The sequence below is a fragment of the Trachurus japonicus genome, chromosome 9 (genome assembly GCF_045865225.1).
Source record: "Trachurus japonicus isolate A0001 chromosome 9, Traja_1.0".
Taxonomy (NCBI): domain Eukaryota; kingdom Metazoa; phylum Chordata; class Actinopteri; order Carangiformes; family Carangidae; genus Trachurus; species Trachurus japonicus.
Genome location: NC_140915.1, coordinates 9,420,446 through 9,433,461, shown reverse-complemented (window position 1 = coordinate 9,433,461; position 13,016 = coordinate 9,420,446). Strand labels below are relative to the sequence as shown.

General features: G+C 41.2%; 1 protein-coding gene across 1 annotated transcript in view; it reads right to left on the bottom strand.

Annotated features, from left to right (window-relative positions):
* The window catches only part of rasgef1ba (RasGEF domain family, member 1Ba), a 141,407-nt gene that overhangs the window by 93,696 nt on the left and 34,695 nt on the right, over positions 1–13,016 (bottom strand). Inside the window, exon 3 of the mRNA XM_085785886.1 lies at positions 11,043–11,096. Coding sequence (XP_085642012.1) covers positions 11,043–11,096 — 54 coding nt within the window. The remainder of the gene's footprint in view (positions 1–11,042; positions 11,097–13,016) is intronic.

Genomic DNA, 13,016 nt, shown 5'->3' with positions numbered 1-13,016 from the left:
TTGATATATCATTCAAAGCCTGATTTATACAACATTTTATTCCTAAAAACATGGCGAAATTGGATTTTTTTATGGCAGGTGACAGTATTTTCTCATTTTCAAAGTGATAAAAAGAGATATCCAAAATCCCCTCTGTAAAAACTTCTGACTCTAATATGTCAACAAAATAAAACAAGAATTTTGAAAGGGGCTTTATACATTTTTCAGATTTCGGTTCTGGAAATGTATGCAAATTAGCGCATATTTCATTAGATATTGCCTCATTTACATATTTAAACATAAAATTTGACAAAACTTGTGATACAAAAAATATTTGTCTCAATGTAAGTGATAAACTTGGGAAGTTTCATGGTGATATCTATTATTTAAAATGTTTACCCTATTCACCTGTAGTGTCTCCCCTTAAAGCAGAAGTAAGTGATATATTTGTGTTAATATAAGTCTTAAATAGTTATATCTTCCGACAGCAATCACTTACATAGAGTGTTTGGACTGAAACACGGGTCTGTCAGTCACTCTGCTCTGCTCTGAGCCGAGGAGAAAACATTTATCGTATCCTACAGTTTTTATCCAATGAGGAGAGAGAACGGCATGCAGGGCTGTGTGTGCAGCCAAGGAACGCCGTGAATGTGGCTACATAGGGACAGGACTGTTATGGTGCGTTCAAGGAAACTCATATTTTTCCGACCGTGAAGTGGTACCAGTTCGATCTGGTACGAGTTCACCGGTCGGAAGTTACGAGTGGCCGTTATAGTGACTTTCACCGGTAAAACAGGTCAGAAAAACACGAGTGGGTTGCCTGGAACGCTACAAAGTCGTAAGTTGTGACTTGAAGCTGTAATTTACGATTTCAAAAGCCTGCCTGGAACGCAGCATTAGTGAAAACGACCGGACCACTTACTTCTGCTTTAATCTTTTGTGCAAAAATATGTTTTGTTTGGATTTTGTTTTGTCCTTTCTTTTATTTTCTGTTTTCCTGTCACTGCATTTCTTTTATCTCTGATTCTCTTAATTCACCTGAACCTTGTTTTTGTCGCAGGAAACACAAGATAAAAACATGTTAAATGATATGTTTGCGTTCCTTTCTTTTCCTGATATCAAATGCAGCAGAGATTCAAGAACAAAACAAAAACAAACATTGGACATCATCGCTCTCATTGTTTTTCCATTCTTGTGAAGGAGCGAGGAGGTGAAGCTTGACGCTTCCGCCCCGTAACGTCAGCTGACTTTAATACGAGAGCTCACGGATCAGTGGCTAAACTCATTACCCTCACTGTTTCCACCACACCGCTGTGACTGCTCATAATTAGAGGTGTCTGACTGACGCCGGCGTCGCTCTCAATGACTATCACAGAAAAAGTCTGCTGGTACAGGAAGTTGTTCAGGTACAAACACCAGTAACAGGTGGAAACTGAATTAAACCCACCACTAACATGGATGCAAAAAAGAAAAGAAAAGAAAAGTTGTATGTTTGCAGATGTAAATCATGTGTATTTTCATATTACATAAAAAATAAAAAAAAATCCTTTCATTTCAACAACCACTCATTAGGTCGTTGGTCTGTTGTGACCATCACACAGAGACAAAATTGTTCTTATCTGCTAATATTGGATTTGTTTATTTGTCCACAATGGAAAAAAGGTGCAATCAGCATCACTCCAGGTCACATGACTCTGCAGTAGATGTAGCCTAGTGCATTTACTCTCTGATTGGCAGTTATGGAAACACAACCAGAAGCACCACTGCTACAGCGCTCTGAGGATGAGAGAGTTGAGCTGCAGCCTCTGAATAAGTTTGAACAACACACAGTCACAGATTGACAAGGTTTCTATGGGAGGATCCGACTCTTCCAGGAGCATCAAACCAAACCAGAGGAGAAACTACGGACGGATCTACAGGTTGGCACAGGCACAGGCTATAGAGCAGCTACCACACAGAGCAGTCCAGACTTTCTGCAGGTTCAACAATCCCAGGTAGTTTATGTATGTATTTTATTGGATTAATCTTCCATGAAAACTCAACCACTTCCACCCTACAGGCTTTTTTTGGTCAATTTTCCACCTGAAATGACACGCCCCAAACTATATCAGCGGATTTGAATGTGGAAAATGTATTACATATTTCAAGGAAATTTAAATTGAATGCAAATGGACTTAGTTATTTGTCTAGGAAGACGTTTCACCTCTCATCCAAGAGGCTTCATCAGTTCTTGTTCGCATCTGACCAGGCTGGGACTGGTCCAACTATCTGGTCTGGAGTAGGGCTGCCACAAACGATTATTTTGATAGTCGACTAGTCACCGACTATTTTTTTCGATTAGTCGACTAATCGGATCATACGTAAATTGAATGCAAAACATACAGATTATCGCACCAGCATGCAGCTGCTCTTATATACCATTATTAGCTTTCAGCTTGAAGTGTTTAAGGTATATGCTAACTAAAAATAAAGACAATTAAGATGATAGTTCATTAAACTTTTAATGAAATATGCAGCTTTAACTGTAGCATAAAGTGCAAACAGCTGAGTAAAATAAGGATAAGGCACTGGCCTAAACAACACCAAAATAAATACTTAAAGGTTTTTTAGGTTTTTCTTTCCTTCATTTGTCTCTGGCATTAAACATAGCTACATTTAAATAAAATGAGGTAGACACCTGAAACTAAGGAATTATTCACAATAATAAAGTTTTGGTAGGCCTATCATTCAAATATAACTTGTGCTCAGTGTAAATAATAGTCGTTCTGTTAAAAAAAATCGAATAGTTTATAAGACAATCGTCTTGTCTGAAAAAAATTAAATGTTCCCTTTTTACTGTCACAGAGGGAGAAACATGGAAAGACTCACCAGAGAGTTCTGTGTGAAACTGTCAAATGAAAACAAGTGAAACTGAGGTGCAGCTCAAACTCAGCAAGGTGTGGACTGTGATGAGAAGCTACCGGAAAATATTGACGTAGTTTTACACCGGTAGAGAAGACTTCCTCGTTAAGATGAGCGCTCATTACGTGACCAGGACGCTGTGACCAGACGCGGTAACGTTCCAATATTCTCCAAAACGAGTCTCAAAGTCCGCGATTTTATTTTTAAATGACGAACGGCTGTTTTTCAGTCCGTGATTTAAAACGATGGAGCAGCGGTACCGCTCCTATATCGCTTCTCATTTAAAATGACAGAGAGAGAGAGAGAGAGAGAGAGAGAGAGAGGGTGAGGAGCGGTGGTGGTGGCGGTGGTGGTGGCGGCGGCGGTGGCGGCGGCGTGGGGGGGCTACACCGGTGCCGCTTGATGAGGGACAAGACAGGTAGAGAGAGAAAAGAGAGAGAACACCTATGTGTACTGAGTGAGTGAGTGCATGTGTGTGTGTGTGGTGGGCGGCTGCAGCGGTGGATGCGTGTGTGGAAGGTGCGGCAGCAGTTTTGAGAGAAAAACAAAATTAAAAAAAAAACAACAACGACGCATCGACTATTAAATTAGTTGTCGACGATTTTAATAGTCGACGTAGTCGTGACTAGTCGACTAATCGTGGCAGCCCTAGTGTGGAGACCCAGGTATTTCACAAGACTGATGATGTCACTGGATCCCTTTGTGCTTTTTGTATGAATACATGAAAATGTATTACCTTTTTTTTTTTACATCTTTGTTTTATTTTGCAAACTTTGTTTGATCGATTTCACCAAAGATGGAGGGACGTCACGTACATACTATACTGTACACTGTATGGAGGTAAGACTGGTCTTATCTGAAAGAGGAGAATGTTCTCATGTGTTTTGATGTTATAATATCGTGATATAAAGTTACAGCAACAAATCTAGCTCCCTTTTATTATTGCAGTCGCTCATGCTCAAGGTGCTATAATATTAAATAACACAAAGTGTTTTTAATTGTTGAAATCAGACAAAACTTCCGGTGGACTATTCAATCACAGCTGTTTAGACTCACTCCAGGTCTTCCTGTAGCAGAATAATAAAAAAAAATCCTTGTTTTATCTTCGTCTTTGTAAAGTATGTGTTCAACATCAAACTTCACTCCTTTCACCAAGAGCTCTTGAAAACATAAATCATGTTTCATATCCACCAGCTGTTAATACAGATGTTGCAATATGAAAACAGCTCCTTCTTGATTCTGAAAAACACTTAACATTTCTAAATCATCATCACTTGTGATGTAACATTGATCAACTGTCCAGCTCACATTATTGATGAAAGTAGTTCACTGACAATACATCCACGTCACGATGTCGTAACCGAGCTGAAAACACAACTTACATAAGATTTTTGGAGCCAGATTTATTATTTTTTTTACTTCCTGCATTGACTCATATTCATAAAACCGGCATTGCGCTGCCTATAAAGTCAAGCTTTAATAAGATAACTCTCCTTATTGGGGTTAATCAGCTTAAACTGTTGAGCGCTGTGTGCCGCTGCCTCCACAGACAGGTCGCAGAGTCACTAAGCCAATTTCATTTCCTCTTGGATTACAGGATTTGGAGACGGGGACGGGGATGGGGGGGGCGCAGAGAGAGAATAAATCTGAATATTAGTGAGCGTAATACTGTATTAGAGCCAGGAAGTCATCATTATTGTCAGAGTAGTAGGAGCTAAATATCCACGTCCACCTCCAGCTCTTCTGACCTAAAAACAACAACAACGGTGTCACAGTTCAGCGGCTGCACACGTCTGGTCAGAGATAAGAGTCTGAAGGTCAGAGGTCACAGGTCAACCTGGCCTTTGTGTTCAGGCCGGGAAGTTTAAGTGAAGGTGTCAAAGTAGAAAGAAGGAAAAACATCCACTGCAGCCTTCCATCAAAGCAACAGACGGAGGAAGACGACTTCACCAGGAAGTGTCTGACCTGACTGTGCAGTTTCCCATTCAAGAAGAACTTGGACAACAAAAATGAAGTGCAAATAGGTTTTTAATCTTCCCTCATGTAGCTACTACTACTACTACTAATACTGCTGCTCTCATTTGTATGGAGATCTGGGGGAATTTAAACAAATGCAAATGTAATTTTCTAACTGCAGAAGGAAAAAAAAAGAAAGTTAATCACTTAATCATGAACCGACGACCCTGCAATTTATTCATTTATTCATTTGATGCAAAGCTTGATGATCTGGCTGAGTTTAAAACTGCTCAGATACTGAATACTGTAAGTTAAATATTGAACTATTAGGTATAGTAATAGAGGCTGGAGCCATAGGGCACAATAATAACTTACTATAATACACTTTATTCATACTGAATTACTCCTAAATGGATTAGATAGATGTCTGTTTGTCTGATAAATTAATATAAAGCTGAGATACGAACATATGAACTTTAAGTCCAATTAGATGCTGTTATCTGTGACTCTACACTGGATGAGCTGCAACTTCAGCCTAAACCTTTTCCTTGTTATTCTTTATCTCTATGTGCATTTGTATGTAAAGTAACAACTGATAAAAACTATTAAAAAAATTAGCTGAATTGAATAAATGTCTTTCTTCTGATGACGTTTAAACTTCTGCAGAGAAGACCGGACTTCAGGTAATCTCTGATTGTGTGCATTTACTTTCCTCTTTACCAGCCTCTTTATGTACGTTTTTACTTTCCCCTTGATATTTTTGCTCTCGTCTACAGTCTTCATCTTCATTGTTTGACTGTTTGTTTGTTTATATACAAAATCAAAAATCAATAAAATAAAAAAAAACACGGACACGACAACGTTTCCAGGAAGAACCGGCGCTATTTTGACTGGAGCAGGTCATCGTCCTCGTTATAGAGGAAGAGGTCAGCAATTAAAGCAGAGACACATGTAGTGTGTCTGTGTGTGTGTTTGTGTGTGTGGTTGTGTCTATAAAACAGAGTACAGACACTTCCTTCCCTTAGTTCAAAGCAGAGGCATGTGGAGGATTATACAGCGTGTCACTGAATACCAGGTATTAAATGTGCACAGCGGGGACAAACACACACAAACTCACACACATACACACATTAAAAAGAGTACAAGTGGAGCTTGCGGCCTGTATCCAGGTCATGAGTAATAATCACAAGACCAGCAGGCTCTGAGACCGGCTCGCATGGGGCGAACCGCTCAAAATAAACACTTACACACACATGCACACAAACACACATGCACACACACACAGATCCACCTGATACAGCCGCTGCCGCCCAGCCGTCTAATTTGATCCCCGTGGCTCAGTGTTTATCTGTGTGTGTGTCCATGTGGAGACATGAGCAGAGCTGCTGTCACACACTTACATAACATCTCAAGGCAAGTGTGTGCGTGTGAGTTTGAGTGTGAGAGACACTGTCCAGTCAGATGCCAGCAGAGGGATATCACACACACACACACACACACACGGCTCAGAGGCAGTGATGGTCTTTGCTTCATTCATGGAGGATTATTAGAAAACACATTTTCTCCTGATTTCTGACAGAAGTGACCAGTTCCTCTGAAATCAATTATCTATCTATCTATCTAGGTTCTTAGCAATCTATCTTTACATCCATCCATCCATCCATCTATCCATCTATCCATCTATCCATCTATCCATCTATCCATCTATCCATCTATCCGTCTATCTATCAGAATCAGGTTTTATTGCCAGGTATGTGTGAGCATACATACAAGAAATTTTTCTCCGGTTCTTAGCTATCCATCCATCCATCCATCCATCCATCCATCAATCAATCGATCTATCCATCTATCAATCCATCCATCCATCCATCAATCGTTCGATCTATCTATCCATCCATCCATCCATCCAGTCTATCTATCCATCCATCCATCAAACGTTCGATCTATCCATCCATCCATCCATCCATCTAGTCTATCCATCCATCCATCCATCCATCCATCCATCCATCCATCCATCCATCCATCCATCTAGTCTATCCATCCATCCATCCATCCATCCATCCATCTAGTCTATCCATCCATCTAGTCTATCTATCCATCCATCCATCCATCCATCCATCCATCCATCCATCCATCCATCTAGTGTATCCATCCATCCATCCATCTATCTATCCATCCATCCATCCATCAAACGTTCGATCTATCCATCCATCTATCTATCCATCTAGTCTATCCATCCATCCATCCATCCATCCATCTAGTCTATCCATCCATCCATCCATCCATCCATCTACTGTAGTCTATCCATCCATCCATCTCCATGTCTGACACAAATAACTGTTAGAATATAAATGTACTAATGAACCATGGGAAGCAGGAGATTGGTCGAGTCTAGAGAGGCGTTTATATGAGGTCATGACACTTGAATTGGCCGTAATTTAATCCCATCACTGGTTTGTTGGTCTGCATGTAAACACAGTTTGTTTGCATGTTGTAACCATGACTTCTTGGCTTTATCCGACAGTCCGCGTACTTTTATACGCCCTTGGCTCATGCCTGCTGCTAAATTAGTTGCACACACAAACGGATGAGGAGGAAAAAAACAAAACAAAACAGAAAAAAAAAGCAGTGCAGCGCTCTGGTTCTGGTTCTGGCCCACGTCCACGCTCCCAGCAGTGGGCTGCTGATGTTGGAGGAAGATCAGGCCTTTGAGGGAACGCACTTTGGTTTCTGACTTTCTTGAGAAACACGTTTACATAAGCAGTGCCCTTCTATCAGGCTTATGCAACCAGCCTGGATGGGAGAGTTAAACACACATCCTTCATGTGCCACATTCTGACCATACCTCTCTCAGCTGGCCGGAGTTATGCAACCGATGCTCTTGGGGCTGCGACATTAGCGAAAGGGTGAAGGGACCAAATGTTAAAATTAACTATGAGAGTCGAGCTCGAGCACGTAAATATAATTCTGGCTTCACACACCGAAAGACAATCGTGTCACTGGGAAAGTCCCGGGTTCAGTTCTCTGCACCAGACAGACATGGCCATCACAGGACGTCAGTGTCACAGCAGCTGGACTTCACATCAAAGAGGAATTCATGTCAAAGCTGCAACAAGGATGCCATTATGCCATTTGTCCGCCCACAAAAACCTCCAAATTAAAGCTTTTTTCTGCCGCTTCTATTGCTACAAAATAAAAGTCTCCATCCGAGTTTTGCTTCTCAGGCGCAGCTGCGTGTTGGGTTTATCGGCTCTGCAACAGTGCAACGTCCATATGGGTGAAAAGAGAAAAAAAATCAATTAGGATTTAGGCACAATTCTGGTTTTATTATTAGATTAATCCCACAAAGACCCGTGATGCATGAGAGTTAAGCCGTGTGTGGTGATATCATGGCGGCTGCCTATCCCACTGAGAGCGCTATTGTTCACTGTCCGTGGCGTTAGCATAATCTGCAACCAGCGCCGGCCTCCACCTGGATACTGCATACAACACCCCCCCCCCCCCCCCCCCCGATCTAAACTCACAGCGCTTCAATCAGGAGGAAGAGAAATGAACCGAAGTGGATCATCTGAGAGATTTAAAGCAGCGACAGAGAAATCCTGGGATTATGTAACGTGGTGCTTCTCAATAGACTTAAAACCCCACACACTAAAAAGTCTGATCTGTGACCCCTCCCCCTTCTCGATTGGCGGACACATGCAGAGCAGGAAGTGGCATCAATTGATGAATATAAAGTCCATATTGTTTTCACCACTTCAGCACAAAGGCTGGATTAACAGGGACGGATCAGACAGGAAATGAAAAGAGTTTCACTTGAACATCAAATCATCTTTTGAATTTTGTAACACATCCTGAAATGTCTTTGATTTTTTTTGTCCGTAAAGTTGCAGGGACAACAGGTACGACCGTGACGCTACAAAACTAAACCAAACAAACAGAAAAAAAGAAAACAGTGTTCTTTAAAGGTCCAACACAGAACTGGATTGAGAAACAAAGCAATTGGGGGAGTTCTGAAATCTGGGTCCAAGGAGAGATGTAAAAAAGTGTAGTTTGTAAAAAAAATCAAGACTAAAACAATGTAGAAAAAAGAGAGCTGGCTTCAAAGAGGCAGTCTGACGCAGTCTGAATGTAGTATAATAAAAATCCTTTCTTTAACAGGGATGAAAAAGGCACAATAGTGACATATATAGTGAAATATGCACATTTCATAACAGAAAACCTTTTCATAATAAAAAAACCTTTGGTGCACACCAAAAAATAAATTGTTTTAGAAAATGAAAAATCATGAATTTTTGGAGGGTTTTATTTGCAAACAGCGAATAGCGCTGATCCTCCCCTGTCAAATATAACACACTTATACTTGAGTTAAAGCAGCAGTCGTATCTAAAAGATGTTTTTCTTTGCCAGCTTGTTGTTGTTTTGTTCCACGTTGGCTGAACTCACTGACTCTGAGACGACCTGACTGACCAGACTGACCTGGCTGACAGACCCCGAGCAGTAAAACAAAGCCTTCACAGAACTAGACAGAAAAACACAGTTAATCAACAAACAGAAAGACGACGGCCGATGTTGTTTCTGTCTTTTCCATTTTCACAAAAACAAGAAAATGTATTGAAGTTGATTGAATAGAAGTCATTTGGAATGGGTTATAATGATAATGTATTGACAATAAAATCTTTGGAAAGTAAAGTCAAGTTTATTTCAGATCTTGGCTGTATAATAAAACCGTCTCTGACAGTCGAGATCTCTCTCTGAGGAAGCGGAGGCAGCAGAAGTTTATAGCTACGGTAAAAACGGTAAAAACCCAAAGTGTTTGAGTTTGTTCCTCAGACTTGGACCGGTTCCACCAGAACAAACAAACGCCACCAAAACATCAATCCTGCTTCTCCTCTGGCTTCAGACCAGATTCACATCTTCATGTCCTCAAAGCGGTTTAAAGCGGTGGTTCTCAACGTGGGGTCCGGGGACCCCCAGGGTTCCTTGAGAGGATTCAAGGGGGTCCCCAACTTTTTCTTGAAATTGTACAATTTTTTCTAGAATTGTTATAACTTTTTTTTTTTTGAGAATTCTTTATTTATTTTTAGAAATTTTACCACTTTTTCTAGATTTTGTTTTTTAACTTTTTTCTTCGAGAAGATTTTACCACTTTTTTTTCTAGAAAATGTTTAACTTTTTTTTTTGAGAATTTTACCACTTTTTTCCAGACATTTCTCTATAATATTTCAAAAAATCACACCATTGGCCTTAATTTGAATGTACAAAACTTGATTCAGTCTAGGAACAAATATTTGTGTATTTCTGGTGTTTGCTTCAAAATTTTGTCCAATGGGGGTCCATGGTCTAATTTGTGTCAATTTAGGGGTCCTTGATGTAAAAAAGTTTGAGAACCACTGGTTTAAAGAGTCTTTTATCATGACTGGACCTCTGATCCTCGTTGTACCTGGGAACCAGCCGCGGACCGCCCACCAGCCTGCCGTGGTCCGTCCAATGAGGTCGGAGCGCAGCGATCCTGCTGAGTGGTCACTTACAGGACCCGAGGGTGCCATGGAGACGGAGCATGAAGGGACACTTATATTGTTTCCTGATAAATGGGAAATGGACGAATCCATAAATCTGCCGACTTCATTCGGTGCCGCTGGGCTAAGTAATTAAACGACTGATGCCAGTTGGCACCGGCTCACCAGAGACAGAGACAAACCCCCCCTCTACCACCATCTCTCTCTCTCTCTCTCTCTCGCCGACAGATCTATCCAGGCAAACAACGGGCCGGCTTAATAATTCCCTTTGTGGCTGGTTAATTGACTCTCTGTGGCGTCTGCCATCGCCATTTGCATTTCACAACAACACGAAAATCTTTGTGTCGCATCAAAACGAGGCGTCATCCACAAAGAGAGGAGGATTCATCCGTCTGTCAGGCAGAAACTCATTTCACCAAGTATCAATATGAACAGAAAGGCACGTTCCAACACGTTCAGAGACACACACACACACACGTACAGTATGCACAGTAACACACACATCTGTTGCTGCTCTCAGGAATATTTATCCTCAGGAATTTCGGGGTTAATTAAAATTTCCCCTTTGTGCTGTTTTTCAGTTATAACCAACGTCACCATGGCGACCCGGAAACCCAAACGCCATGACTTTGTGTCCGTTCTCATATCAAAAAAGAAAAAAAGGAAAGAGTTCATGTAGAGGCGACTCACCAGTCTGTTGTCGAACCGCGTCCTCTCATTGGTCAACGGCCCAAAGATGGTCGGCTGAGGGAGGGAAGAGGAGAAAGACTCATTATTTAGTTATAACGGAGAGAAGAATCAATGGGATCGCCATCTGCAGTGATCAGAAACGACAAGTTATTGAGTTTTCAAAAAGAGACGCTAGACAAAGTTTGTGTCTTGTCACATCCTCCCTATTTTCTCCTTTTTATGTTTCCCTGTCATTTCTAGTCAAAACTAATCTCTTTCCAATTAAAATAAGACTCATCACCTAAACATTTACTTGTTTTTAGACCATTTTCACTTGTTTCAAACTAATTTCCACTTGAAATAAGTAGAAAAATGTTTTTGTGAAAGAAAAACTTGCTCCACTATCAGATTTTTCTACTTATTTCAAGTGAAAATATGCTTTAAAGAAGTAAAAGTGTCTAAAAACAAGCTACTTTTTAATGTGATGAGTCTTATTTTAAGTATAATGACTGGAAATGACATTTTGACTAGAAATAAGACAAATATTCTTGGTAAGATTTTGAGTTTTTGCAGTGCAGGACTTTTTGTTGGAGACCTTTTTGTGTTTTTGCCCTTTCATCCCCAGTGAATGACTTGTGCTCATGTGTTTTCACCCAAAATTGTGCCATTAATATTCAGGTTTTCTTTAAATCTGAATTGTTGCCAAACAGACATTGAATCCTTCGTGACTTGACTCTGCTATGTTGCTACTTCCTGGTTGTTATTTGTAAAGTCCAACTAAGTATTGACAACTGATATTTTCAAAATTACTTAGTTTTTCATTTCATGAACGTTGTGGGTGTAACCGCTGTCATGTGAAAATGAATCATGTTGGAGCTCGTGGGCAAGTTACACCGTCAACGTGAACAGCATGAAGCACAGAGTTCAGTCAGTTCCTACTGAACAAACTAACTAAAGACTAAATACAAGGAAATGTTTTGTCAGAGGAAAAAAAACCCTCTAACCACAGTTCACAGTGTTCCTGAAGAGACAGTGAAGGCAGCACAGGAACTCTTCTCTTCCTGTAAAACGGCGTAAATGGATTCATCACACAAACAAACAGGACCGGCCGCTCCGTCACCGAACCTCTTCTGTAATTCCTAAAAAGCAACAATGAGCTTGTGACCCACAATCTGTTCTTCCTCTTCGATTAGTCCCCGCTCCTCCGCCACATGCATGAGTCACAGGCCTCGGCCCGGGCCTGTGTTATTAATAATAACTAATAAGGCTAAGTGGCGTGAGGGAACAGCTAGTTCGCTGGTACAGCACGGAGGTCAAAAAGGTCCCAGATTACACCGGTCACGCAAACACGACAAAAACTGTGCGCTGGCTCCCAAAGCGGCCGGCCATCGGGTCGGACGCCGTCATCGGAGCAGCTGGCGGATCCCATGGGTCGTTTTGGGAGTTATTCACAGCCGTGCAGCCTCATATAGCAGCGTCTGTTTATAGTATAGGCTGCATTGTAACAGTAAGAAGAAGCTACATTCAGATTTTTTTTTTTTTTTTTTTGAAGTATGACTTGATCTCTTGATCCTGGGGTTAGATCATGCAAACGACGCACGGCCGCCGCCATTTAATCAGATAAATCCTCCTTTCTGCTAATATGGGTTAAGAGGATTCCCTCTATACGTTATTATGGCTTCATTTCCTGGGAGGAGATAACTGTGCATCATATGTTGCACATACTCCTCAAGGTTTCACACACACATATTCACACACACCTCCACTCCATCGAGGGCGTGTTCTCGTTACCTCGACCAGAAGGAGGGAGTAAACGCAGCATCCAGCGTGGCGGCATCAAAGTGGCCTTTCTTATTGATTTCCTGTTTCTGTGTCACAGAGGAACAGGTTGGCTAATAGGCCCAGTTATGCAACCGCATGCAGCTGCAGAGCTTTCACCCATAAATCCCTGCCAGCGCTCAAGTAGAGGAGATTAAAGTTGAGCGAGTGCCCACC